The sequence below is a fragment of the Peromyscus californicus genome, unplaced genomic scaffold (assembly GCF_007827085.1).
Source record: "Peromyscus californicus insignis strain IS unplaced genomic scaffold, ASM782708v3 Scaffold_23__1_contigs__length_62951481, whole genome shotgun sequence".
NCBI classification, from domain to species: Eukaryota; Metazoa; Chordata; class Mammalia; order Rodentia; family Cricetidae; genus Peromyscus; species Peromyscus californicus.
Window position 1 is genome coordinate 4,142,433 of NW_026294534.1, and position 27,225 is coordinate 4,169,657.

General features: G+C 42.1%; 1 protein-coding gene across 2 annotated transcripts in view; it reads right to left on the reverse strand.

The window, feature by feature from the left end:
* Nucleotides 1-3,588: 3,588 nt before the first annotated feature.
* Nucleotides 3,589-27,225, reverse strand: part of Nalf1 (NALCN channel auxiliary factor 1) — a 535,729-nt gene continuing 512,092 nt past the window's right edge. Inside the window, exons 3-4 of one of the 2 annotated variants that reach the window (XM_052751630.1) lie at nucleotides 7,221-7,266; nucleotides 5,592-5,706 (exon numbers count right to left, since the gene is read on the reverse strand). In XM_052751630.1, coding sequence (XP_052607590.1) covers nucleotides 7,244-7,266 — 23 coding nt within the window. In that variant the 3' untranslated portion in view covers nucleotides 5,592-5,706; nucleotides 7,221-7,243. Of the gene's footprint in view, nucleotides 5,707-7,220; nucleotides 7,267-27,225 lie in introns of both variants that reach the window. The other variant, XM_052751629.1, reaches the window with a different exon arrangement.

Consider the following 27,225-nt stretch of genomic DNA (forward strand, 5'->3'; position numbering starts at 1 on the left):
ATCCATCCATCCATCTACTTACTTATTTACTTATTGAGATAGGGTCTCATCATGTTGCCCAGGATAGTCTGAGCTTTTTGAACTCAAGTGTTCTTCCCACTTCGGTCTCCTCATGTGGGACTGTGGATAACATGGCTTGCACTCACCCCTTGAGTTCACTTCTATTAAGGGATGGGTCCACATTACCATTCATAGGGGTTTCAACTTGGATCATCCTCAGCAGTTTTGAGAAATCTAGTGAGACTAAGCTATTTACATAAAAAGTCATCAGAGCTCATTTTAATTCTGTAACATAAAATCTTTCAAACTATCTTGAAAATATGGCCACGGTCAGTTTACTAGATTAAAGATGTCAGTTATTTCTAAATATGTGTAATATAAAGGTAAACTACTACAGTTTGGAAACAGAAAGACTTCCTGGCCCTGTTAGTGCGTGTGAGCTGATCACTGGGTTCTGAAGGAACTCATGAAGTCTATTGGGGATCTATGGCATCTAAGGGTGTCTCATTATTCATTTTGTTGGAGCCCCTCAAAATTTCAGGAAATGTTTTCACCTTCAAGGCTTCCAGTTCTTTGCTCCACAGGATAAGAAGGGCCATAGTTGCACCTCAGTCATGGCTCTGGGCCTCTGCTCTGTGTACTACTTCCTACCAAGGTATGACAACAAGATTTTACAGGAGACTCTTTCTCTGCAACTTCAGAATAAAAAGACAATAGAGTAAAGAGGGATGAAGCAACATTTCATGTGAGTGCTAGATCCTGCAGATGTTGAATTTGTTTAAGTAATTAAAAGAAGATAGTTTAGAATACAGAGAGAACACACTCAATCCCCCAAAGATTGAAGTGCCTGTCACACTTGAGAGCAAGCTCAGGTAGAATCTGAAGTTCCTGTGTGCCTTGGTCCCACCCACCTACATGACCTGGGAGAGAAGAAGCAGGGGTTGTTACTTCAACTCTCCTTAGAATATCTTGTAGCAGGTGAAGATAGCCTTGAAGTGCCTCAAGAAAAAGTACATATTTCATATTTCAATCTTTGTCTTGAGTTGTATTCCATGGGTGAGAGGAACAACCATTCACTTTATTATTATAAGGAGACTTTCTAGTTAGGTTTGATCGTTTGTATCAGCGTGGTAGGGATTCCTGTAAACAGTACTCAGGACTTTTCCTTTCCCTCTGTTCCATTTCCAGTATTGTTATCCAGCATTGCCCAATACCTGCAAGCCATATCCAGTCTGTTCTAAACATCATTAGAGCTTGGAAGATGGAAGAGATTCTGGTTATTTCAAAACTGGTTTGCCTTTACTGATGGAGACATTTTGAGAGTCTGTTTTCCATATCAGACTAGCACACTGGGCAAAGTTTTGCAGACCAAAAAATTATCATAATGCTATGCATGTGTTGTTGTGGATGGAATAATTATGCAGTTAAGGTTTTACTTGTGATGTTTACGCATATGTGATATATATTTATGTCTCTGTAAGTCTGTGCCACAGTATATATAATCTATTCCTTTTCTATATACACATGTGTGTACGTGAAATCAAATACATGGCTTCTGTTCCAGGAAAAACAAGAAACACCTTTCATTTCTGTGTGGATTTAATGCTGCCAAAAGCCCCAGCTCACTCAGTTACCTAAAGAGGATGAAAACCAAGACTCAGAAAGATTAATGTTTGAATGTTCCTCAGATATCAAATATCATCTGATAACCCATGTCTTTTGCATGTGGCTCTGATATCTAATTACATCTCTCATTTGCTTCCCTCCCCCAGTAGAAGGAACTTATTATTCATGAACTTCAAAGCTAATTTTCCCTCCAACCTTCCTTCTTCTGTCTTGTCTTTCTTTTCTTTCTGCCTTCTTTCACTTAAGAGTATAGGGTCAATTGCATAAAAGGCATAAATTCATTAGTGAATCAGGGACCAACACTATTGGTAGTGATGGCACACGAAAGACCAACTTCTCCTTAATACATTGTGGTATGGGGGAACGATGCAACCTTTGTAATGAAAGAAAACCTAATACAATGAATTGGCAAAATGTAAATAGCAGAGCAAATAATCCCATGGCATTACATGGTGTTCTGCTTAGCAGGACCGATGTGGTTCACAAACTGGAATTCCCTACTGCCAAAAAAGAGACAATAATGAACTCAGGGGCATTTGTTCCATATATCTATGACGATGCAGGTATAATTTTGTTGATTTTCTATGTGCCTGAGAGGTAGTTGTTTTAATATTGTGGCTCATTATCCAGTAGGCAGGGGGACACCGGTTACGAGGAAAACAGAATGAGATGACTCCAGAGGAGCAGGACTGGAATTTATTCTGCCAGAATTAACATGTGCACAATGTTAAACATACTCGGTATGTGCTGGGAAACCTGCGGGAGCAGCTGCATTGTGGGTTGTCCTCTGCCTGTTCAAAGCCACCATTGACTGGAATTCCCCCTCTGCTTTCCTTTGCTTCAGGTGGAGCTGTGCAGAGGGGACACCTGCCGTAATGATGAACCTCAGGCACTGAAGACAACAAGGAAAATACCTTTTGGGAGTTACAGATTATCCCAGTGATCTCTGCATTGATGGTGTGTGTGTGTGTGTGTGTGTGTGTGTGTGTGTGTGTGTGTGTGTGTGTGTGTTTTCTCCCTACCAGCCCTCTCGCCCTCTTCTCATCTAAGTCTTGGTTTTGAGTTAACACTTAGCCGTATGTTGCTTCAGCTAGCACCTAAGGTTGTCTCTTGTGGGTGCTTGTCTCCAAGGGAAGGTCATGTAGCTTTTCTTTTACATTCTTCTGTCTTCATTCCGACAGCAAAGCTGCCCATCTCTTACATTTGGGGAGAAAACACCATTAATGGATTGCAAAGAGTATTAAGAGAAAATGAAAGCATGTCCCCTCCACAATCCATCCAGGGTTCTAGTTTATAGTTACTATTATGCTGTTCTATATTTAGAAAGAACCACAGCTTCTCTTAGTAACAGCCAACAGGGGAAGCATTTTTTTTTTCTTATTGACATGATATTTTTTTCAAGAACGGAAATGGTTACAGCACAGATGGATGGGTTGGAGGGATGGGTGTTGAGGAGATCAGGTTTGGGAGTGGCTTTTCCACGGAGGGGCAGGCAGCATTCCCAGAATTCAGTCACTGACCCTGCATCCTTTGAACACAGCTCTCCAGGGAGTCTTTTTTCCTGGAGCCATCCTTCTTGTACCTCATGTGGGTAGCAAGTCCTCCCGAAGTCCTCCTGAAGTCCTCCCGAAGTCCTCCTGAAGCCACGGTTGCCAGCTTTTACATCCCCAAAGAGCACTGTGTTCTCACAAATTAAAACGTAGTATCTGTGTCTACGTGTGTGTGTGTGTGTGTGTGTGTGTGTGTGTGTGTGTGTGTGAGTGCACACACCTGTAAATAAATCTCCATTTGTAAGGGGGGAGGGAAGGATTCTTTGTAAAGAAAAGGAAAAAGAAACTGGAGAGTTTTGCATTTTTTTTTTGGTGTTTTTTTTTCTTTTTGTATTTATGCAGACCATTTTAGGTTTTCAGTTCTCAACAGAACACTAGTAAAACAAAGAATCTAGTAAAATATTTGTGCGTGTACTGCTAAACAATTCTAGCAATTTTATTAAGCAATACCTTTATTATTTTTTAATATTCTTAACAGACTGGAACAAAACATTTTATTCAAAACAAAATATGCATACTGTACGCATGTCGCAGGGTTAAGCATGATGCAGAGGATAGAATCTTTCTGAATGAAAACAAATGCCCTGGGGGTGTTTAATAGCTCTAAAGTTAACAACTAAATTTTGTTCACTAAGAGGACCTTGTCTATGGTTTCCTTCATCTCTCAGCCACACAGCAAACTTACCCAAAGTGCACTTCCCAAGTGTAGTTAGAGAATAGGAAGGAATGTGAAGTGTCTTTTTTAAAATTATTTGTTTTGTTTGTTTTTGTAAAAACAGCCCTTATTGACTTTCCTTCCACTGGCCCCTACTGTAAACCCAAAAAAGCCTTTTTAGAAAGCAAATTCATATACACTCAGCAGGTGAAATGCTCCCACAAAGGAAAGAAAAATGCAAACAGTGATTGGACTTATTTTTCTCAGCCGCCTAGAGCTTGCTGGAGTGAGGACGCTTCACACTGTAGTAAAAATGGCTGATGTGTCGATTGTTTTAAAAAGGAGAGTTCCTCTGTGATAATGCAGAACTGTATACATTTTATACCTGGAAGAAACTGGAACCCTAGACTGGGACAATACTGGGATAAAATGGTACATATTCTGGATACTAGAATCCCTTCCACCACGATAAGGGAGAAACAGAAGTCTGGATCTGTGTTCTTGGTCTCTGCTCCCATCACTGGGAGACAAGCTCCCAGTGTTCAAAAGGGGCTGCTCGCTGGCCCTGGGCTGTGGGCCGCTCCTATCTGCCTGGCCAGGAAGAAAGAACTGGGGATGGGCACCGGAGCGACTCGGTTCACGGGAGCATGTTTCACTCTTTTATTGTGTGTTGTTGTTGTTGTTGTTGTTTTTCCCCACATAAAACCTGTGCGCTGCCTGACTCTCTGAGCGCACTGCTGGACCATCCAGAGGAACCGCTAGGCCCTGGCTCCCTCTGCTTGGGCTTGTGCGGGACACACACCCACCATGCGAGACACAGACAGAAGCAAGCGGATGTTGTCTGCTTGGGGACAGAAGGCGAGGGCCAGCAGGGCCTGCAGGGCGTGGCGTCCATGGGTTGGAAGGAGGCTTAGGGAATTTTTTATTTTTATTTTTTCTTTTCTTTTTTTTTCCTTTTTTTGTTTTTTTTCTTTTTTTGTTGTTGTTTTTTGTTTTATGTTTTTTTGTTTTTTTTGTTTTTTTTGCTACACCGTGAGGTTATAGCGGTCATTCCTCTATTAGAAACTGACTGGACGTAGACAGAAGTATCTGATGGACACACAATGACTAGAAATAGATAGATAGACAGTGGAGAGACTTAAGTTCACCCACAAAGAAATCCTGCATTTCAAGTGCAGAAAAATGAAATGAAATAAACTAAACAGAAAATAAACCCAAACCGAACTCAAAAGCAAACAAAAAAACAAAAATCAAAAAAAAACCAAAAAACCAACACCACCACCACCAACAAAAACCCTCCAAACGTTAAAACACAGTGTATAAAATGGTGTGAGAAAGTGAGTCACGTGCAGCCTCTTAGTCGGTAAAAAGCTGCGGCTGTGTCCTTGGGAATCGGGCCCATCTTGTTGAATGTTACCCACAGGTCTTGTGGGAAGTCCGAGGGTAAAGCACCCGGGTGGGTTTCAGTTCCCCGGCAGCAGCAGGTGCCCATCCCGGGTGGGTGGCCAATGCTCTGCGCGCAGGAGCGTGTGCACCTGCCCAGTCCTGCGCGGTGCGCACGCGCGCGCGCCCCGGCTATCTGCGCTCAGTCCTCCCGGGTGGAGTTGTCCTCGAGCGTGGGGAGGCCGCCCAGGCCCAGCCCCGTGGAGTTCTGCGCCGCGGAGGCCGTGAGCACTGTGTGAAGGAGGATGAGGACGAGTACACACAGCTTCAGCCGGGCGGGGCACAGTCTCGTGGCCGAGGACACTGTGAGCGACGTCCTGGGACAGGAGTCTCTTCTGTCCACGGTCCCTTTGGGTGGGGGTGCGGATTGCTCCTCGCTCCTGATGTCACAGCATTCGGGTTCATCATTGGTTAGGAAGGTTTCGTAGAGCCCTGGGGGGAGAAGAGCAGGGAGGTTAGAGCCCAAGGATGCGGAGGAAGGGGCGCGAGGGTTGGGGGGAAGCAGGGGACAGCCTCATGCCAGCTGTCCTTCGCCTTCAGGATTGTGCTGCCAACAGGCCGTGCTCCCAAAGTGTGCTTTGGATTCCCACATGGGGACAGGCCGTGCTGGGCGTTGTAAGTGTACAGAACACTCCTAGACTGGCAATCAGAGCTTCTGGTTCCAGATGGACATGGAGACCGAGTTTACTCGGCCACCATTCAACCCTTAACAGGAATGCGACCACTAACCTAATCCATACACCAACACCAAGGAGTCCCGCCTAGTGAGAGGGCCAACGGATCAGATGTCAAGCACCGGAAGTCCTGTTTGCCTACAGTTCCCTCGGTGACCCTCATTCTATCTGTGACGCTGAGAGGACAGGAGGGGTCTCCGCATCTCACGGGAAGCGGGTCCCCATTTGATACACCCTCTGTGACCCCAGGAACTGACGCTTTAATAAGTTGGTGTGGACCCTCTGCACTCTGAAGCTTCTGGCTCTTTCACTAGTAATTCCCACGCATCCCTCAACTTCCAAACAACTTCTCTGATCTGTCTCTGTCTCTCTGTCTCTGTCTCTCTCTGTCTCTCACCTCTTTCTCTCTCTCTGTTCTCCTTTTTCTTCTAGGTGAATCCTGTTCTTTCCTCCAAAAACACATTGTTTGAATTTTAAAATTGTTGAGTGTGTACTTTGAAACTGTCAAAGTGATGACTGAAACAAATTATTATTATTTTTTTCCTGTTTTGCGTCTTGCTGTAGTTTGTATAATACTGTAAGTAGCTGTGTAAGCCGCCTGGCAGCTAAAGCTGCTGTTTTCATTTTTATCTAGTGATTTTTCTCATGGGTTTTAGAATGAACATTCATCACATCATCCCTGTGTTTGAAAATCTTAAAGAGAGGCAAGAGATGTGTTTCAAGAATTAAGTGACATTCTTCATTCCATGGAAAGTGCTTGGCTCAGTGACTAACAAATGTATTGATAATTTTGGCTAATGTTAACAACAGTGATTCGCCATGGCATTTCACTGCTTGCACCCACCTCATGAAATCCAAGCATCTTTCCCACCCCTCCCACAGCCCAGTGCCCTACAGTCTCAGGAGCACTTGGTGTGAGCCAGGCTGCCCTTCCTCCCACGGATTTCCAGTGTATCGCTCATCTCACTTATCCCTCAGGAGTGGATGAGAGGAAATTCCTTGTGTGAGGTCACACTGTTTACTCTTCAACACAGCCTTCCCCCTGCTTTCAATCACAGTTGCCCATTTTTGTGTCAATTCCCACACCCAACTATCAACTTGAAAGCATGAACTGAACAGTTTCACCATTACATTTGCAGTAGAGATCAGAATGCCTAGACAAATAAATGGTGAACGAGTACATATTATATGAGAAACCAAGCACATCTATTCAATTAACCACAAAGAAGCTTTCAATAGAATATGCTTCAATATGTTTATCGTGATGCTTACAATAGTCATTTCTTCTTAGGCATTCAAAGGTAAACTTCACCTTCGCCTAGGAAGAATACGGAAAAAAGACTGAATTAATGAGATCTGCAGCTCCGACATTTCTATTGTATATTTTCTTTCATATATCTCAGCAATAGACCAGTCATTTATCGAAGTATACATTTACAGTACCATAATCTACAATGAAAAATGGTTATAGAGAGCAACACAAATGAGACCCCGAAGATTGTTTGATCAGCACTTTAAAATGTTAAGAACTGTAATATTTTTTTTCACAAGGTCACAAAATAAGACGGCCTCCCAACATTACTCGGAAGGTGGGTTCTGATTTAAACTAAAACCGTTATAGACAGAATAATACAATTAGTGTGGGCCAATAGGCCCTTGTTTAGGAATGCCATAGCTCCTACCTTTCTCCTTTTCCCTCTATATCTTGAGAATATCACTGGGAGCCATGTACACGTTAAAGTTCAAATCATTCCACCGGACACTTCGGAAAGGGAGAAGAAAATTCCCAAAGCATAAATTCCAAGTGCTTCCTTCTCAAGGGCAACACTGGGACCTTTCAGACCCAGCTCCAAAAGGAACAGTGGACTCCAAGCCTTTGCTCCTACAGCTCTCCGCTTTCCCGAGACCTATTATTTCTCTATGACCCACACCCCGGATCAGCTCCAGACACACAGCTTCATCTACAGCAGATGTGTTGCCAGCCCATCCTGGCACAGAAGCCACTGGATCTCCACTGATTGTCCTGGAGGTTCCTATGCCTGTGACTAAACAACCACTTGGAAAATAAAAGCATCATTCTCTTGCTGTTCATTTTAGAAGAAAATATATGTGCTCACAATACATTTAATTAATAAATGTAATAATAGTAACGAAAGAATAGCAATTGTGTGTTTTTATAGGGTACCAAGCAGTGTTTCAATATATGTATGTGTTGTACCAGGCTTAGATTAGGTCATTTATCATTTCTTTATGAGAAAATATTTAAAATCCTTTCTTGTAGCTTGTTGTTAATTGGTAGCCACTCCGCTGTACAACATCGTACCAGAACCTATTCCTGTTTGCAGTTTGGCACCCACTGATCATTTACCTTCCACCTGCGTTCTGTTCACAGCTTCCACAAGACCGACTGTTTCAGAGTCACGCAGGGGCGACAATGTTTATCTTCGGTACCAGGCTTATTTCATTGAACCTGATCGTGTCTGTTTCTATTCACATTGCTGAAATAGCAGGATTTCCTTCATTTCTTATGGTGAAATGGTATTCATGTGTACATATACTCACACACATGTTCAAATATCCACCACGCATTCTCTCTCAGTTCCTCAGCTGGACATTTGCACTGCTGTTTCTTGGCCACTGTGAATCGTGATTCAGGACGTACGAGTGTGATGACACTTTGGCTAACAGAAAAGCTTTACGACTTCCAAATACTTACTCTTAGGAACCGGGGGTTGTGCTGGATGGAACGATGCACGCTCGGCTTGTCTGAGGCTTTGAGTTTGAGCCCCAACAACTGTCCCCCCAAGAACATAAACCTTACTATGTGGTCATTTTAGTTTATTGTCTCAGCACAAGAAGGCCAGACACATAGATGAAGTCTTTAAGCATGTGAGGTTATCCTCCATTATTTCTGACACCTACCATGTGAGATATTCACATCTAGGGGGAAAGTTCAAGTTTTAAATAAAGACTTTAAAATGGTTGTTGAAAAGTCTAATTGTAAAAGCTTGGAAAATAATACTATAAAGAGAAACAATGTGAAATCAACCAAATCTGACTCCACCAGCACCACCATCATATCATCATCACATCATCATCATCATCATCACATCATCATCATCACATCATCATCATCACATCATCATCATTACATCCTCCTCTTCTTCCTCATCACATCATACCACATCCTCATCAACCTCATCACATTGCCATCCTCATATTATCATCACATCATCATCATCATCATCATCATCATCATCATCATCATCGGAGAAAAAGACAATACTGAACAATTTACATTTTTTTATCAAGGTACACACACATATAGAATAAATTTAACTTGTAGATTTCATATATAAAACATTTAAATGAGATTATGCTTTACATTTTTCTTCTGCGTTTGATTTGCTAGTGTCTGTTTTATATGTTGCATGTTTATTACCAGTAGGAGTCCACACAATGTGTCTGATAATGCATAGTTTTAGGAGCATCAAGTTTCAAGACTATTTGCTATAATGGTATTGGATGTCTGCAGGGAAACAGCTTTTGCTTGATAGGGCTGTTGCACAGGTGGGCTCATAGCAGGTGGGACCTGCACAATGAGAAGCCAGTCTGCATCACAGCACAGGTGGTGTGGGGCTGATGGAGTCCCACCCCATCTGAGGAGCAATTGGCAATTGAGAGCTGCTGGGCAATGCAGCCAGTGAGAGGCTGCCCATTCTCCAGGGGATCTCCAGTGGATGGTACCATACCCAGGTGCCTACACACAGCATCTACTGAACTCACTGGGTTTACAAAAATAGCAGATGAAGTTGCCAGGGAGTGAGTGGTTCAGGGATAAGGGGAAAACAAGAGGGGAGGTAGCTGGGGTGGATTTAATCAAATTATATCAAATCAAAATACATTATAGTCAAGCAGGAAATTCTCAAACAAAAACTTTTAAAAAGGAAAGCAAAAAGGCAGAATTTTTAAATTTTAAACTTCAAGAAGAACTACCTTCTTACAGGTAGTTCTATTTCTATTTTATTTTCTGATTATTGGTGTGACGAGGTGGTGTTCTGTTGTTTGGATAGTTCATATTTTAAAATGGCTCATGTTGTAGAAACTTTTATATTTATAGATTTCAAACTCTTAATTTTTCCACATTGCCTCCTTGTTGTTAATGTGTTACTTGTGTTTTTCTGTATTGTCCTTGCTGAGACTTGAAGTGTTTCTTTATTTTCATTGTATTATTAAAGATGCATTCTCAACCTTATCATGTATTATTCCTTTTGCTAACACACTAATTTCTGTATTTTTGTTTGATATATTTTAAAAAATACATTTATCATTCATTTAAACTTTTATTTGTTTTAAATGCAGTGTTTTATTCTGAAGAAGTCTGGTCTTCACATGTTTTGCGTATGTCTTGTTACTTAATTGCTTTTTCAAGTGTTAGCATTCTACAGTCATGAGTAGTATCTGTTTTGGTAAATTTCTTGTCTGGTTGGAATATATATCATCTGAGGAATGTGTAACTGATAGATGCTCCTAATTAGTTTGCTTTATTTTATGCATGCACGTGCATTTATAAATACTATAATATGTTGATTCCTATATATTTTTCTGTTTTGTCAGCAGGTACAAATATTCATCAACATTTATGTTTCCCAGGACATTTACTACTAACCAAAAAGATTGATATTCTAACGGTACAATTGTGTTACCTGTGTTGAGGTTTTTGTCTTATGATTCCTGCTGTGGCTTTGAGTGCACATTGTTTACCATAAATATTTCTTCTATAACACTTGGCATATGTGCTTTTGTGTTTTATTTTAATTTTTTACACTCTCTCTGTATTGTGTCTATACCTAAGAGTTTCACACTGACTGAAGAACTTTGATCTGTCATTACTGTGTGAACATATTTCAGGACAATTTTTTTTTCAGAATTTTATAAATTCATGCTGTTATTATATTAAACCCTTGTCTTTAATTGATGAATTAAAGGGAACAATAATTAATGAGGATTCCTCTTATTATGAGACATTCTATGACCATACAGCCCAGACTGACCTGGATGCCAAGATTCCCTTGCCTCAGCCTGCCAGTGGGATGACAGTTGAGGGCAACCCCACCACAATGATATTTTACTTCCTTCGACTAGTACTTCCGTGTTTCAAATCTATTTATTCCCAATTATTGACATTTTGTGGGCACTCTTTGAGCGATTTTAATGGTATTCATGCTTCACTTATATGCCATAACTTCTCTTTCATTCTTGACTTGGAGATGACTTGGCTGGACTAAAGATCAGCAGCAGCAGTGATGTAGACACACAAGACACAGTCAGACCCCATCCAGGAGGTCTGCTGGCAGACAGCTCTGGGCTTCTCTGTAGTTTTCACTTTGAATCCCCTGGACTATGGCATCTGCCCTTTTCTTTCACACACTGTTTTTAAAAGTCTCAGTTTTAATAACGAACCACTTTTCAGACTTTGTTACTTCTATGAAAGCAATACATCTTTAAGTTTTTACTTTAGATTCAATAGAATTTAGAGACAGACAGAAGGTAAAATATTGGCTCCAGCTCACTGGTTGGAGCCAGGAGTCACACTAACATTTAAATGCAATGACTTACTCTTTACCGAGACAATTTTTTTTTTTTTGGCCATTATGAAAACCCTAACTTCGTGTTTCAGAAAATGGTTTTGAAAATGGGCATTTTGACTTTAATACCTGCTTAATTTCATGTTTACTACAATAGTTATCTACATGAATGTCACCAGTTTCTCTTAAACTAAGTATTCAAATTGTATGTTTTTTCTTACAAAAAGTAAAAACTAAAATCTATAGAGAATTTGCTGGTTTTCCGGGGTTATTTTATAAATGAGAAAGTAAACACTATAACAAGAGTCTCATTTTAACTGTATTGACCATTTGAAGAAATATCAGATTTTGTATATTTAAATGTTTATCATTTTTAACCATGTCTTTATAAGCAAGGTCAAACTGTAGTAAAGAAGTTATGCAATTGAGAGTGGGCAGTTTCAAGGAAGGGAGACAAGGGCAGGTGCATTAGCTCTAGAATGCTGAGGAAAAGCAGTATCACCACACACAGCTAAGTCAACAGGGTTAGTTTTCCTCTAGTTGGCAGTATGGAGAATGCTTGCTACCGTTCCCTTCCGTCTTAGTACTCTAAGCACGTAGCAAGGTAAAATTGTCTACAAAGGAGACATAGATAGTTCTTTAAAGAGAGAAGGAACCAAGGCAAGCTTTGGTGGTTGAGTTCCTTGAATTAGAAAATACCTAGGCATAGCCTGATAATAAAAGGAAATGCAAGCACAGCCAGCCTTTTGGGCTCACAGCCTCCACACCCATGGACTCCACTGGCCACAGATGGAAATATTTGAAAACTACTTCATCTGTATTGAAAGTGTACAAACATTTTCCCAATATCACTCCCCCACACAACACACAGCATGGCAGCTCTTTATATATAACCTTTACATCACATTAGGCATGATAACTTCTCTGGAGATGATTTCAGTTACAGGGCAGGATAAGCATAGGATGCATGGGAAGGTGTCACCCTCAAGTTCCATACAGGACTTGAACAATCAGAGATTTTGGTGGGAGTCCTGGACCTTATCCCTGTGTGGAGTGAGACTGAACTTCTATCAGAAAGAAATCTGACACACACTCTCAAGAAAGCACCACACGGACTGGATTATGCCAAGGCCATGGAGAGCCGAGTGCTCACTGCACATTAGACTATAGATTGCTTCTAAACTGTAAGTGGTATGCAATGAAATTAAAATCAAAGATTCACATTATAAAGCCAGAAAAGTTATACAGAGATTTTACTCATTCATTAAGACCATAGCTAAGTTCAAGAATAAACTGGGCATTTGAAACGTCATCTTGAAGCTAAGCAGAGAATTTTCTCAACCAGTGTTCTCAGATTTTCCAGGATTTCACCAGAACAAAGACAGTATGCAGCCAGAGATCTACAGTCTAAACAGAAACCAATGTGTGCTGTAAAATATCACATTTCACATTGTTATTTTCCTCAGAGTCGTCACACTGATGCTTTTTAATTATGAAAAATGCATCTGAGAAAAACAGAAAAAATTATTGGATTGAGAGAATATACACTCACCAAATATATCATTTATTTCTTCACCCCACCCATAATGACTCCTTGGTGGGCTGCCCTAGGACTGCTTGATAATATGGGATTGTCATGTATGGGAAAACCACAAACGTTCCTGAAGAAGTGAGCGGTTATACTAAACCTTGGAGTCACATGGGCCACCTGGAATGGCTCCTGTCTTTCCCTGCTCTGTTAAGTGACCGTCTACCCCTTGACCAGGGACCCCTACCAGAGACAGTGAGAGTCACCAAGGAAGGGGGGAAATGGCATTTTCTCCCTCTTCCGTGGTTATGACTGAAGGTTCTTGCAGAATGCTTTCCTTTCAGGCTGCCTTGCTCTCACACATTCCAGGAGGACTGGAAGACCTTGAATTTGTCTGAGGATGTTCCCATGTCTTCATGCTGAGAGTTCTGGACCCTGAGGTGGGTATTCCCATCGTCCATTACTCAAAAGCAGCACAAGGGGAGGGAACAGTTACTCCTTGCTGAGAGCGTCGCCTGTTGCTTTCTGTTTCTATTTATTTTCTTTCATTTTCTCTGGGAAATGGCACGTATCACATATTGTAAATCAGTTTGGCCCACAGTGCTTTTTAAACTGAAATTTCCCCATAACTAGTACTCTGTGAAGGAAATATTCTTGAAAACAGGAAACTGTACGAATAATTCTGCAGCTGCTGTGTCTCAAACGGTGAGCTGTGATGGGAGAGACAGTTTTGCTAACGCTTTGATCCATCCCTGTAGTTACTGCACAGGCAACATTTCCTGCCTTGGGTTTTGAAAGAAAGCCAGACTCTCCATGTAATCGCAGAACACACCCAAACCTCCTCCAGGTCTGTACATACTCAGCCACACACTGACATACAGTCACAGTTCCATGGCATTCAAATACCTTGTAAATGGGCTTGGGTTTCAGATAATTGCTTTATTGAGTACGAGAAATTATTTTCATAATTTATTTCAGTTTTTGAAATGCTAAATGTTTAAACGAACAGTTGAGATTTTAGGAAACAAATGCTAAAACTTAAGTTGGTTAGACTGAAACTTGAAAAAAATATCCCACTAGTTGTCTATTAAAATAAAATACATTATAGTAGTCTATAGGCCAGGCCAAAAGAAAAAATCAGTGTCAATATGTCAGTACTATTTGGAACTAATGTTGTAGCACAATGACAGGGCACTAGCCTAGCATGTGGAAAGTCCTGGGTTTGATCCCAGTGCCACCAAAACCAAAGAAGAAAATAGTCAATGTATAATTTAACCAAACAACAATAACAAAACCAAACAACAACAATAACAAAAAAACAAACTCTAGAATAATTAGCTACCTTTTTCAAATTTAAATTGAATTGACATTCAGTAGTGTTTTCCCTACTTATTTATTTATTTGCTTATTTATCTTGATGTATATGAGTGTTTTGCTTGCTTGTACATCTATGAGATCCTGTGTGTTCCTGGTGCCATCCTAAGCCAGGGCATTGGATCTCCCCTGAAATGGAGTTCTAGACATGGTTGTGAGCCACCATGTGGGTGCTGGGAATTGAACTCAGGTACTCTGGAGGAGCAGCCAGTGCTCTTAACCAATGAGCCATCTCTCTCATCAGTCTGACACAGTACTTTTAACACTTAGAGTGGTGCTTTCAAGTGAAAATGCCATAAAATAAGAAAGTAATTTCCAGAGAGGAATAAAAAAATCATTGGAAGTGCTGCATATTTGTAAGGAGCGGGGAGGGTGTGCTGGGATGGAGGGCCGGTTTCTCGGAAAAGGATCTCACTCACATATCCTTCCCTGGAAACTAAAGTTGCTCTCTCAGAGTCGCACATTTTCCACTGAGGAACTGGAGACATTTACTTCAGATTCATGCAGGCCGGTAGCCACATGGAACATGTCAGCAGGAATATTAATTCTCATTCCCTTAACTACAGTGCAAGGAAGAGCCCTGGCGTCAGTGAGGCGCTGCATCCACAGGCGTCTTGCCTCTGTGCCCTGTCTTGTGCCCAGTTCCTTCCGTTAAGGCCTTGCCTCCGAGAACTACGGAAGACACGAGCCTCTACAAAGCTTCAGCACAGAGGAGTTGGAAAACGTTCACTAATCGGCCAAGGGCTGAAACTAAAGTGGTCGTTCAGTATCAGGAAATTATTATTTTTAAATAGTCAGGAAATGGTTATTTTTAAAAATTACTATTCACTATCCCATTACAACTCTTAATTGACAACCAGATTATCTGTCCTTTAAAACAACAAATCAAACCATTCCTGAAATAGTTTCAATAATTGTCTTTCTCCAGAATGCTCCCCGCCAAAAAAAAAAAAAAAAAACCAAACCCACCCCCAAACAAACAAACAAACAAACAAAAACAAACAAGGAAAGAAACAAACAAACAAAAAGCCAGAAAATTCTGGAAGTTCTATAAAACTGGCAAATGTGCCTGGGTGATGATGGAGAGAGACAGAGAGGGGGCAGGGGACAGAGCAGTGTAGAAACTCTTACTCTTTGAATTAAGAATCAGACACTAAGGCCAGGCATGGTGGCACATATCTGTAACTCCAGCACCCAAAGGCTGAGACAGGAGTATTCCCAACAGTTTAAGAATGGTCTGGATTACATAGTGAGTCCTTGTTTAAAGAAAACAAGACGTGTGTGTGTGTGTGTGTGTGTGTGTGTGTGTGTGTGTGTGTGTGTGTGTGTGTGTATGTGTAAAGAATCAGGCATCAAGAAGTAATGTGAAAAATAAAAAGAAAACATGCAAAACACTCATATTTAAGGACCTGAAAAAAATGTGATAGGGTGGGAATGCTGCTTTATGACTGAGAAATGCTGGTTATAAGCTCAAGCCCGCATGGGAGGAAGCTGCTTTTGAGGTAGAAGGAATCGTAGACTTTCTGAGTTCCTGTGAACAACAATCAAGGAGTTGAAGATTTTCATGCTTTGGTCCTTCTCCAATTCAAAGGATTTGTGTTAAGGAGAGAAGCATCTAGATGTAAGTATTCACCCATACTCTTTACAGAGTGTAAGAAATGGAAGTGAGAACGCTACAGTGAGTGAAAAGACGTGTGCTGTGCCTAGGCTTGCCGTGTCTTTACACACACATTAAATTCGGCTATGGACTCGCGTTTAGAGATTCAGATGTGACCTCCAGTGGCACGTTAACTACACATGCTGTAAAATACTGTCTTCCTTTTGGTGGTTGTCCTGGATGGTTCTATTTCAACTTGACACAAGCTAGAGTCACCCAAGAGGGCAGAAAATCAATTGAGAAAATGCCCTCAAAGCCTGTAGGGCATTTTCTTAATGAGTGATTGATGGGGGAGGGCCCAGCCCATCGTGGGTGGTGCCATCCCTGGGCTGGTGATCCTGAGTGCTATAAGAAGGCAGGCTGAGCAAGCCATGAGGAGCAAGCCAGTAAGCAGCACTCCTCCATGGCATCAGCTCCTACCTCATGTTCCTGCCCTGTTTTAGTTCCTGTCCAGACTGCCTTGAATCGTGGACTAAGATGTGGAAGTGTGAGCCAAATAAACCCTTTCCTCTCCAGATTTCTTTTGGTCGTGGTGTTTCATTACACAAGTAGAAACCCTGACTAGAACTTGGGGCTAGAAAAGCCACGGAGTATTGAGAGTTCAGTGGGCTGTTCTGAGGGAGCTTGGAAGGTAGGACTGTTGAGAGCAGTGTGGATGATGGAGGCCTGGTCTGTGAAGTCAGAGGGAAGCACCAACTCTACCAGGCCATTTGTGTGAAGAATCTGTGGTGTCAGACCAGGTGGATCGGAAGAATCAGCTGTGATTAACAGGAGACTAGAACCACTAAAAAAAACCCTTTGTTTTGCTGGGACAATGAATGCTGGTAAGCCAGGGCTGAAGAATCAGCTGTGGTAAGAAGAGACCAGCATCACTGAGGTAAAGTCTTCTAGGACCTGTGTTTCCTCAGGGTCAGCACACAGAAACTGTATTCCAGAAACAGCCAAGCGGCACCATACTGGCAGCTGACCTTGATAGCGTTAAGAGCCACTCAGACGGTGCTGGTTTTGAGGGCATGAAGGGGTCATGGAGAGAAGCAGAGGTCTGTTACTTGTGTAGCAGGACTAGAGTCCCTGAAGAGAGCCCAGGAGAGACTACTGGTGAAAGTGTAGCCCAGCTGCATTTTTGGAGATGCCCAGTTACCATGAGATGACCACCAAGAACAGCAGCGGCCGTGGAGTGGAACCATCTGGCACCTAGAAGACAAGCTGTGTGTGCTGCGGAGGGTGGAGCTGGAGAAGTGACCCCAAGCCCTTTGGAGGAGCCCAGAAGATTGAGTGGATCCAGACATTGAACATTCAGCTATTTATACTTTTGGAGTTTGGTTTTGCTTTGCTCAGACTGAAAATGTGCCATGGTTCTCTCTCAAAGACAATACTAATTTATTTTTTATTTTATGGGAGCCCGTAGTTGAGAGGCTGAATTTATAAAGAGATTTTAGGTTTTAAAAGACACCCTGGGCTTAAAAAGAGATGGAATTTTAACGTGTTTGAAATCGCAAAGACAGTGGGATTTTGAAGTTTGTAAAATGTTTTGTATTGTGATATTGATGTTAATGTGTGATGTTGGGGATGAACAAGAAAGGCAAGGTTAGGACTTAGCAGTGATATGCTTGTGTGTCAAGTTGACAAGGATCAGTTGTGCTGGCTAGTTTTGTGTCAACTTGGCACAAGCTAGAGTCATCTGAAAGGAGGGAACTTCAATTGAGAAAATGGAGATCCAGCTGTAGGGCATTTTCTTAGTGATTGATGGGGAGGGCCCAGCCCATTGTGGGTAGCACCATCCCAGGGCTAGTGGTCTTGGGCTCTATAAGAAAGCAGGCTGAGCAAGCCCTGAAGAACAAGCCAGTAAGCAGCACCCCTCCGTGGGCTCTGCATCAGCTCCTGCCTCCAGCTTCCTGCCCATTTCAGTTCCTGTCCTGAGTTCTTTCAGTCATGGACTAAGATGTGGAAGTGTAAGCCAAATAATCCCTTTCCTTCTCAACTTGTGTGAGGTCATGGTATTTCATCACAGCAACAGAGGCCGTATCCTGACAAGCACAGTGGTTTAATATGGTTTTGTCTATTTTTTACTCACCAGTGAGGAGCTGAATTCTGGGGCTGGACCAAGGTTCAGTTGATAAAGTGCTTTCCTTACAAACAGGACAATTAGAGTTTTGATCCCCAGAACCTATGTAAAAAGCCATGTGTGATCACAGACTCTGTAATCAGAGAGCTTGGGAAATGGTAATGGGAGGATACCTGAGGTTCCCTGGCCAGACTTTTAGTCTACTGCTGAAACTCAGGCCAAAGAGCAACTCTTTCTCAAACATGCAGGATGGCTAGCACCTGGGGAACGACACACTTTCGATTGTCCTCTGGCCTCCACAGGCATGCATATACATGCCAGAGGCCATGTCAGAGGAGCGGCAGGTGGTGATTGAGGTTCAGGGTGTTGAACCACCAGGAGGAAACACCATGACGGATATATCTCTGTTAGGCAAGGCCCTCCGAGACCCCAGACCCCAGAATGTCTTTTGCTTCTGCTGTGCCTTTGCATGCTTGCTGCTGTTGTCTCTGATGTCTGGCATGGTTGAATTGGGTGTGGGGAAATTCCCCACTGCCTGTAAGGTAATGTGTTTATCTTATGGAAACTTCCCATTCTACTGGGCAGTTTTACCTGCGAATCATTATGAAGATGACTCCCTCCCTAAGCTGTACCATCTAACTGATGATAATCATGTCAGCTTATACATAGCTTTGATGAACAAAAGTATATACAAGGATTGTTTCACAGCTAGACCTTTGAGTTCCACCTAAAGAACTGTTTTAGATCGCAGATCAGATTAAGGACTAAGGAGAACAATTGAATTTTCTGGAAGCCAGACCCTGTCCCTAACTCTCTTAATGCTAAAAAGATACAGGCACAGATCTCGGTGTGCATCATTTGGTTGAAACAAGCCTTGTGATAATTTCGGGTTAGATCAGATGTTTTGACAATAACTTTAAGATAAAAAAAAAAAAAAACCACAGAGAACAATCTAATGTCCATGAAGACACAGCTAAGGTTAAGAAATACAAAGCAGCCCAACTATTAAGGCTGATTGTTGATCAAAGGTGATGATTAACTCTTTGTACCATTCCTGCCTTCAGTCCCTTGATATAAGAAACTAGTGGTAGATGGGTATGCACCCTGAGGATCTAAAGTACAGCCGACTGATTGTCTTTTATGTACATAGTTTAGGTTTGTGATTCCTTTAGGATTCCTTGTAAGATTAACTTTGTTGACAGACAAAAGAATGATTGATTCTTTCTTGGTAGCCCAGAATAAACCCTGCCAGCAAGGGAGCTGTCTGTGAAAAGATGCTTTCTGTCTACTTATGCTCTGTTGATCTGCAATAAGTTACTTAGATGTAAATGTACATGGGATATTGGGATGACTTTATTTTTAATCATATAAGAGAGATGAAAAGCATGTTACCTGTACTCTCTCTCGGAATTTAGCAAAATCACTGTATGGGACAGAGATTAGAATGAAGATGGTTTTTAGAAGTACTTTAAGGCCTTAAAGAATCCTTGTGGAAAATAATAATTGTTTCACTGAGGGGGCCTTGTGGCCATCCCATGACCTTGGACACAGGATACCTCAGACACAGCTGGGGCTCTTGTATTCTTGTGTATTGCACACAATGCATAGTGAAGGGCTAGGACCATGGAGGCATGTGATTCTCCCCTTCAGTAAGACATGTAAATTAAGGTTAGGGACTCTGGTACGAGGAAATACTTTATGTAACAATTGATAAGTACGCTTCAGTATGGCTGTAGGAAAGCCAGCAGAATCCAGCCCAGTTGGTCAGAAGAGGCTGATGAATAAAGGAAACAATCAAGAGAATGTGTGAGTGTCTTTTTCCTAAACCCTTCAGATAAAAAAGTCCAGGACGTGCCAACATTGTGGGTTTTCTCTTCAGCCCCCGAGTGCTGCCTTAGAGGCTGGTCCCTGAGGCAGCCATATATACACATGTGTGTGCATCTCCACACACAGAGGGGGGAGGAGAGAGGGAGAGGAAAAGAGAGAGGGAGAGGGAAAAAGAGAGAAGGGGGAACTGAATTCTGCAGACTGTCTTACTGGAAAACTCACTGGGCAGTGGCAGGACATGCCTTTGAACCCAGCACTTGGAGGGCAGAGGCAGTGGGATCTCTGTGAGTTTGAGGCCAGTCTCATCTACAGAGTTCCAGGACAGCCAGAGATACACACACAGACAAACCCTGTCTCAAAAAAAACAAACAAAAGAATGGGAAACTCTCCTAGATGCTCCTAGAAACCCAGGTGCATACTCTTTGATTTTTAGCCAGGGAATATCGTTAGGCTTCCATGTTGTGGAATAATCTTTTTGTACAGTGTGAAGGTGTGTCACTCAAATTCATTTAATAAGGAGCTGAATGGCCAATAAGCTAGGAGTATTTATGGGGCAAAAGGATGCTTGGAAGAAGAAGGCAGAGATGCCTGAGGACGCAAACAGCATGATCATTACAAAGTAAAAGTAACCAAGCCATGTAAAAGAACATGTAGATTAAAAGATGGGTTAAAGCTGAGCTTTCATAATTAATAAGTCTCAGTGTCGTTACTGGGGAGCCATGGTCCTTATGAAAAAGTCTGACCCTACTTCTGAGCTACAAAGCCTTATGGTACTCTAATACTAGTCATTTTCAGCAAATTTTTAAAGAATATGTAAAAATCCAGGAGAAAAGATACAAGGTATACTTCAAAACCAGAAAAAAAATATGATGAAGAAAGGAAAGTATGTCGACACATTTGTTTGTACAGATTGCTTCCAACGACATACTGCAAGCATTTCATTATCAAAGCGGGAAGGTAGTTTATGACCTCTGGAGTCAAACCAGGAGCTAATTGAAAGGATGTCAGGTACTCTGGTTACAAAACCATGTTCCCATGGAAACGAAGGCACCAAAGAGCAAAGAGAGACTGCCAACAGAGCCTAAGACTTGTGAAGTCTACAGCTGGCTTTCTGATGAGCTTGAAAAAGCAAGTTAATTTCTATCGTTCAGTTTTCTTGTTTGCTGAATTTAATGCCTGTGCCATGATGGTGGAGTAAAAAGTAAAAAACGCCACTGAGCCCCTGCTCCCTCAAGGTAGACATTTCTCTTTTGCAGAATTACCATCAGTGAGTCCATCCCATCCAAGACACCCTGATTCCCTACAGTATAGGCAACCAATGGCAAAGCCACCTGTTGGAGCTGGGCAGCTGGCTCTGGCCTGTCAGTGCTGAAACTCTTGGTTCTCTCATTATGGGGTCAGTCACCCTTGCTTCTGTTTGGGTTAGTTGATGAACTCATGATTTTACATAAACGTGATTCCTTCATGGATAGAATTTCCTCTATGCTCAGGACAATTGGAATGTAGAGAAGTAGAAATTACCACCTTGGTAAGGATCAGGACTGAGGATCTGAGGGCTTGGGGGAGGGGGATGGTGTCTCTATAGCTAGAGTGCTTGCTCTATAGCTAGAGTCTCTACAGCTAGAGTCCCAGAGGAGTAGGTTGTCAGGTGGGAGATTGCGTCTTTATATGACAGAAAGTGGCACCCAAGAAATTCTAACAATATGGCCACCTAAACAAGACCTGAACAACGACAACACCAACTGACAAGACAAGGAGGATGGGGAAATCTCACAAGGCCCCACCCCAGGTGACAAGCTACAGTAAATGGATGGAGGCTGACAAATAGTCTTCTCCAGGGATGAATACCCCAGTAGGTTGTGAAATCCCAGATGGTCAGCACTAAATGTACATATGGGTAATACTGAATTGACTCAGCAGGACACATGCGTGTGCACGCACACACAAATATCTCTCTCTGTGTGTATGTATACATAAAGCAAAATAATGAGGGTAAAGGCACAGAAGTAGAGGTAGGGATGCAAATTTTATATATATATATATATATATATGATATTGTATATTTATATATACAATACCATACATAAAGTTCTGAAAAAAATAATGAAAATGCCTGAAAATAGTAGAATAGATTTAGGGAAAGTGAAATAAAAATAATACATTCTACAAAACTGTTAAACTATAATTTCTTTCAAAACTATTGGAGAAGCCTATGAAATCAGTCTAAAAATGACAGGAGAAACACTTCCAAATGGAAGACAAAGTGTAGTAGAGGTAAGAAACTGGTGGGTTCCCATGGTGCCCCACACTCATGCATGAAGAGATCTCTAATCAGACTTAGTGGATGGGTCATTCAAGGAAAAAGAAGAGGAGAAGGAGATAGGGACATGGGAGGAGGGCAATTCCGGGTGATCTTGGAGGGAAAATAGGAGGGATGGATACGACCCTATTTCATTGCATACATGTATCAAATCCTCACAGAATAAATTAAAACATAATAAGAATCTACTTAGCTAGATTTTCTTTCTTTTCTTTCCAACTTTTCTCCCTCCAGAACGGCATGATTCCTTGGAGCAGTTTAGGCATAATGCTCAGAGTAGCTGAGCTGTTTGAAGAGTGTTCACTATGGTCTCACCCTGCACTGAAGGGTTCCCAGACTCAGGGCCAAATACTCTAATGATTGACAAGGGGGGGCCCTCTGGATACCACACACACAGCACACTGCAGATTTACTGTGGTGTTAAATTCCATCAAAAAGATGCTCATGAAATTCCAGAGATCACTCTATCATCCATCTTAAAGAGAACTGTAATGTCCACGCCCAGCGATATGGCTCACTCTGGTCTCATTGTCCTTGTCCCTGCCCCAGGGCCCAGATCTCCTTGATTCTAAAAATCTCACTGTCACTCCATGCCCTCTAATCTGGGTGAATTTTTGAAGCCTACAATTTTTTTTTCTCATGTAAAGGGTAGAATTTATTCTAGAGTGAGCCGTGATGAGTATCTGTTTTATTTCAAACTCGCAAGCCGTTACTCACTGCACTTATCAGTGGAGGCTGCTGTAACAGGCACTGTGGACACAGAAGCTGTGGACATCCCCATCTTCTGATTGAAGAAGAGGAGACTGCTGTGGGATGTTCTGTATGGCAAATGTGTTGCTGATTAGTCAATAAATAAAACACTGGCCATTGGCTAGGCAGGAAGTGTAGGCGAGACAAGGAGGAGAATAAAGCTGGGAAGTGGAAGGCTGAGTCAGAGAGACACTGCCAGCCGCCATGATGACAAACAGCATGTGAGGATGCCGATAAGCCACGAGCCACGTGGCAAGGTATAGATTAATGGAAATGGATTAATTTAAGCTGTAAGAACAGTTAGCAAGAAGCCTGCCATGGCCATACAGTTTGTAAGCAATATAAGTCTCTGTGTTTACTTGGTCAGGTCTGAGCAGCTGTGGGACTGGCAGGTGATAGAGATTTGTCCTGACTGTGGGTCAGACAAGAAAACTCTAGCTACAGGAGACTGCTGTGTCTCATCTGGGGCTGGAGTGCAAGGAGACTGGTGTCAGAACCATTCCTCAAGGAGGCCTCGGATCTTTGATCTTGTCGTATCACAGGCCATCTTCTCCAGAAGTCATCTTCACACTGTTTTTGCACCATGTACATGTATGTGCCCACATTTCCCCCTTTCAAATACATACCTAAGTTCTGTTGAACAGTGCCCGCTAAGAACCACACACTGAAGCGCTAACTTCTAATGCCTCAAGTAAAACTATCTGGGAGATGGCTTTCTCTTGGGGCAGTGAGTTACCCTGCTGATGGCTCACCTACACTGAATTCACACCTTTTCCTGTACACACACACACACACACACACACACACACACACACAATACACACAAACACACAAATATAGTTGTTTCTTTTTGTCATGTTGAAATTCTAACTCATGGACTGAGATTTAAAGTTAATTTTAAAATCTAGAATTTTATAAATACATTAGTTATATGTTGCTATATTATAATTATTATATTTTTATATGAGAGCTATAATACATAGAACAATGTCAGTTAGAGTTATAGCCATGTTTAGTGATACATATCAGAAGCTTTGACTGTCTTTTGATGACAGGGATCTATTTCTGTGCTCGTGTGTGTGTGTGTGTGTGTGTGTGTGTGTGTGTGTGTGTGTGTGGTATCTGGGAGTGGGGGGAATAAGACCAAGAGCCAGCAAGTGTTCAAGAGACAGAGGGTGGGATCTGAAAATCTCACTTTCCATCTGGCAGGCAGAGCTGACCATCTGACCACAAGCTTTTCCAGGAACAGAGAGCTAGACAGTCTTGGTCTTTATTTAACCTAAGAAAAAGAAAAAAAAAAGCAAAGATAGACAGAAAGAAGAAAAAAGGTCCATGTTGTGAAATACTTGTAGCATCCATTTTTTATATGATGTGTGGTATGAGGAGCCAGGGAGTGTTTGTGAATGATATCAACCTTCATGGAAGAGGTGGAAGCCATGGGCTTTCAGTTCTGTGAGCTCATGGAAGGACTTTCCCTGCTCTAGCAAACAACAGAGACATTTCTCATGAGCTAGTTTCAGGTAGCTGACTGGCAGTTCCTGTCCTACTTATGACATGAATGCTGGACCAATAGCGGTGAAGTGTGGAATTATTCTTGCTTTTGCAATAACAGACTTGGAAAAGCAATATCAGACTAGACAAGCATTCTTGAACTTCTTCCATTTGTGATCCCTTTCATTCTAGACATTTTAACATTATTAACATCATTGATAATAAGTCATAAAGAAATTTGTTTTACCAATTCTTCTTTAGTAAACACTGAATTTTGCTTATTCATAAAAGATGAAAGCCAATGGGCACACTAACGAGATGGGTGTGCTATTTATTTTTGCATAAAGAACTGAATCTTCAGTGGATATTTCATACTGCAGGATGCAGCATCTTCGACATTTTCCAGAGCTGATCAATATTTGGATTCAACAGTCATAATGCTGAAAATGTCACTTTGCATAAATCTTTAGTACAAAGTAACAGAACCATGTTTAAGATCATTTCAGAAGCTGATGAAAATTCTGTCCTAATCTGAAGCCAAATTTTTTTTGGTAATTTTTGTGAAACTGAAGCTGATAACTCAAACAATGATTTATACAAATCAAGTTTTGTAAAACAAGACAACCCTAGAATACATAAATTAGAGATTGGTGTGTTGAGACATGATGGTAAAAAATATTTAAAGTTTTTCCTTTTGTAATTAAGCCATCCTGGCCCCATAATTGCAGAAAACTTCGTGCAATAAAAACACCAAAATTAAGCTGGTGCCAGGCGTGGTGGTGGTAGTGGTGGTGGTGGTGGTGGTGGTGGTGGTGGTGGTGGTGGTGGTGGCACACACCTTTAATCCCAGTACTTGGGAGGCAGAGGCAGGCAGATCTCTGTGAGTTCAAGGCCAGCCTGGTCTACAGAGCAAGATCCAGGAAAGGCCCAAAGCTACACAGAGAAACCCTGTCTCGAAAACCAAAAAAAAAAAAAACCCCAAAATTCTCAGCATAGGATAGTCTCTAATGTGAGCCTGGGTTTATTGATGCTGCAGTGAGAGTGTACCCCTACTGTGTGTTCATTGAAGTTACAACACAAATCTGGGGAGCCCTGACAGAAATACCAAGAATTCATTTCACACTTGCTTTTGAATTATTTTTGGGTGAGTGCAGTCAGAAACTTTTCACTGTTACTGATTTTTCACGATCCTGAACTCGGCAATACATCCCACGGTTTAAAGGAGTAGTGGGGTGGCCAGACTTATTCTATAACTGTGGGATAATAGCTGTGGTCAAGCAAGTTCAGTTTGTGGCAGCTGCAGAGTTGGGGTTGATCCTTCACAGAGACGTCTCAAGTGCTTGTGAAACAGGCAGACGGGTCAAGGAATGCCATCCTCCCGCTCTGATAAACCTGGCTTCGCTACGTTTCCCTACCTAATCTGAAATTCCACATTTTCAACAGACCAGCCTGACAGAGCCAGCTCCTTCTGGAGTCCCCACACGTGTGCATATGGATGCCAGAAACAGGGAATGTGAGTTCCTTGCCAGGTTCAAGGACAGTTGAGGCCTGATGTCAGGAAAGCCTCCTTAAGGGCACCAACCAGTGTTCTCCACACATGCCCCTGCATTGCTCTGGACACAGCCTTGATGGCCTGGAGGGGTGACCTCTGGATCCCTGTGATTCAGCTTGAACTCCTCTCGGGATTAGCTCAACTCCGGTCCCTACCGGTATTCCAGGCTCAGACTCCTCAGCTCTCTGGGTCTATGCTGTTTAATTTCTCCCCTCAGATCATGCAAGCTGTAGGATGTAAACAGAAGGTTCACTGGAGGCGTGTCAGAATTTCCCCAAAGCTGTGGAGAGCAGCAGGCTTGTGGAGGGTAGCACACTGCCACCTACAAATCTGGAGCTGTGCGAGTGTGCCCACAAACCCTTTCAGGCTCTCTGTCAGCGCGCTGGATGTACCTCAGCCCATACTCTCTGCTCTTCACCCAGATAAGTGGGAAATCCCCAGCCTCCCCTGCAGTTCGGCCGTCTCCCTGCAGCCATCAGACTGGACTGGGGGGTGTGTCTGTCTGAGGGGAAATTCTTACGTCTGAGTGTTCATTCCATGCGCTTAGTGACATTCACTGACTGTACAGACAAGAGAGTCTTGCAGTAGGCATGTATTTCCATAGCTCCTGGAAGAATCTAGACATCCTAAATTTTGTTCCCCATGACATGAGCCCTTCCCAAAGGCAGACATTTGAAGGTAGAAGACGAAGCCGTTGAAAGTAGGAAGGATCTGAACAGACACCAGTAAATACCAGGTTCCACAGAAAGGAGCCAGAACAGCCACACATTTGTGGTCTTACATTCCACACATTTAATTTTGTGGCCTGTTATATTTTCTTTGTATTTTATTCTGGCAATATCTTATCTCTTTAAATTTGTCTTTTGACTTCAAGGTTCATAATCTTACTGAGTTTTTTTTCCCCTGCTTTAAATAACTGAGCTTTCCCCCACCCCCACCCCCAGAATTGAATTTGGAAAAATACTTAAACATAAAGTTTAAATGTGGAAATAGAAAACAGCTGAGACATTGACACTAAAATATATAGAAAGCATATTTCTCTACTGCAGTACTGTAATGAGAACACATTGGAGATTTTTAAAGACTCTTGTGATCTGGATCACATTAGAGAGAGAGAGACAGAGA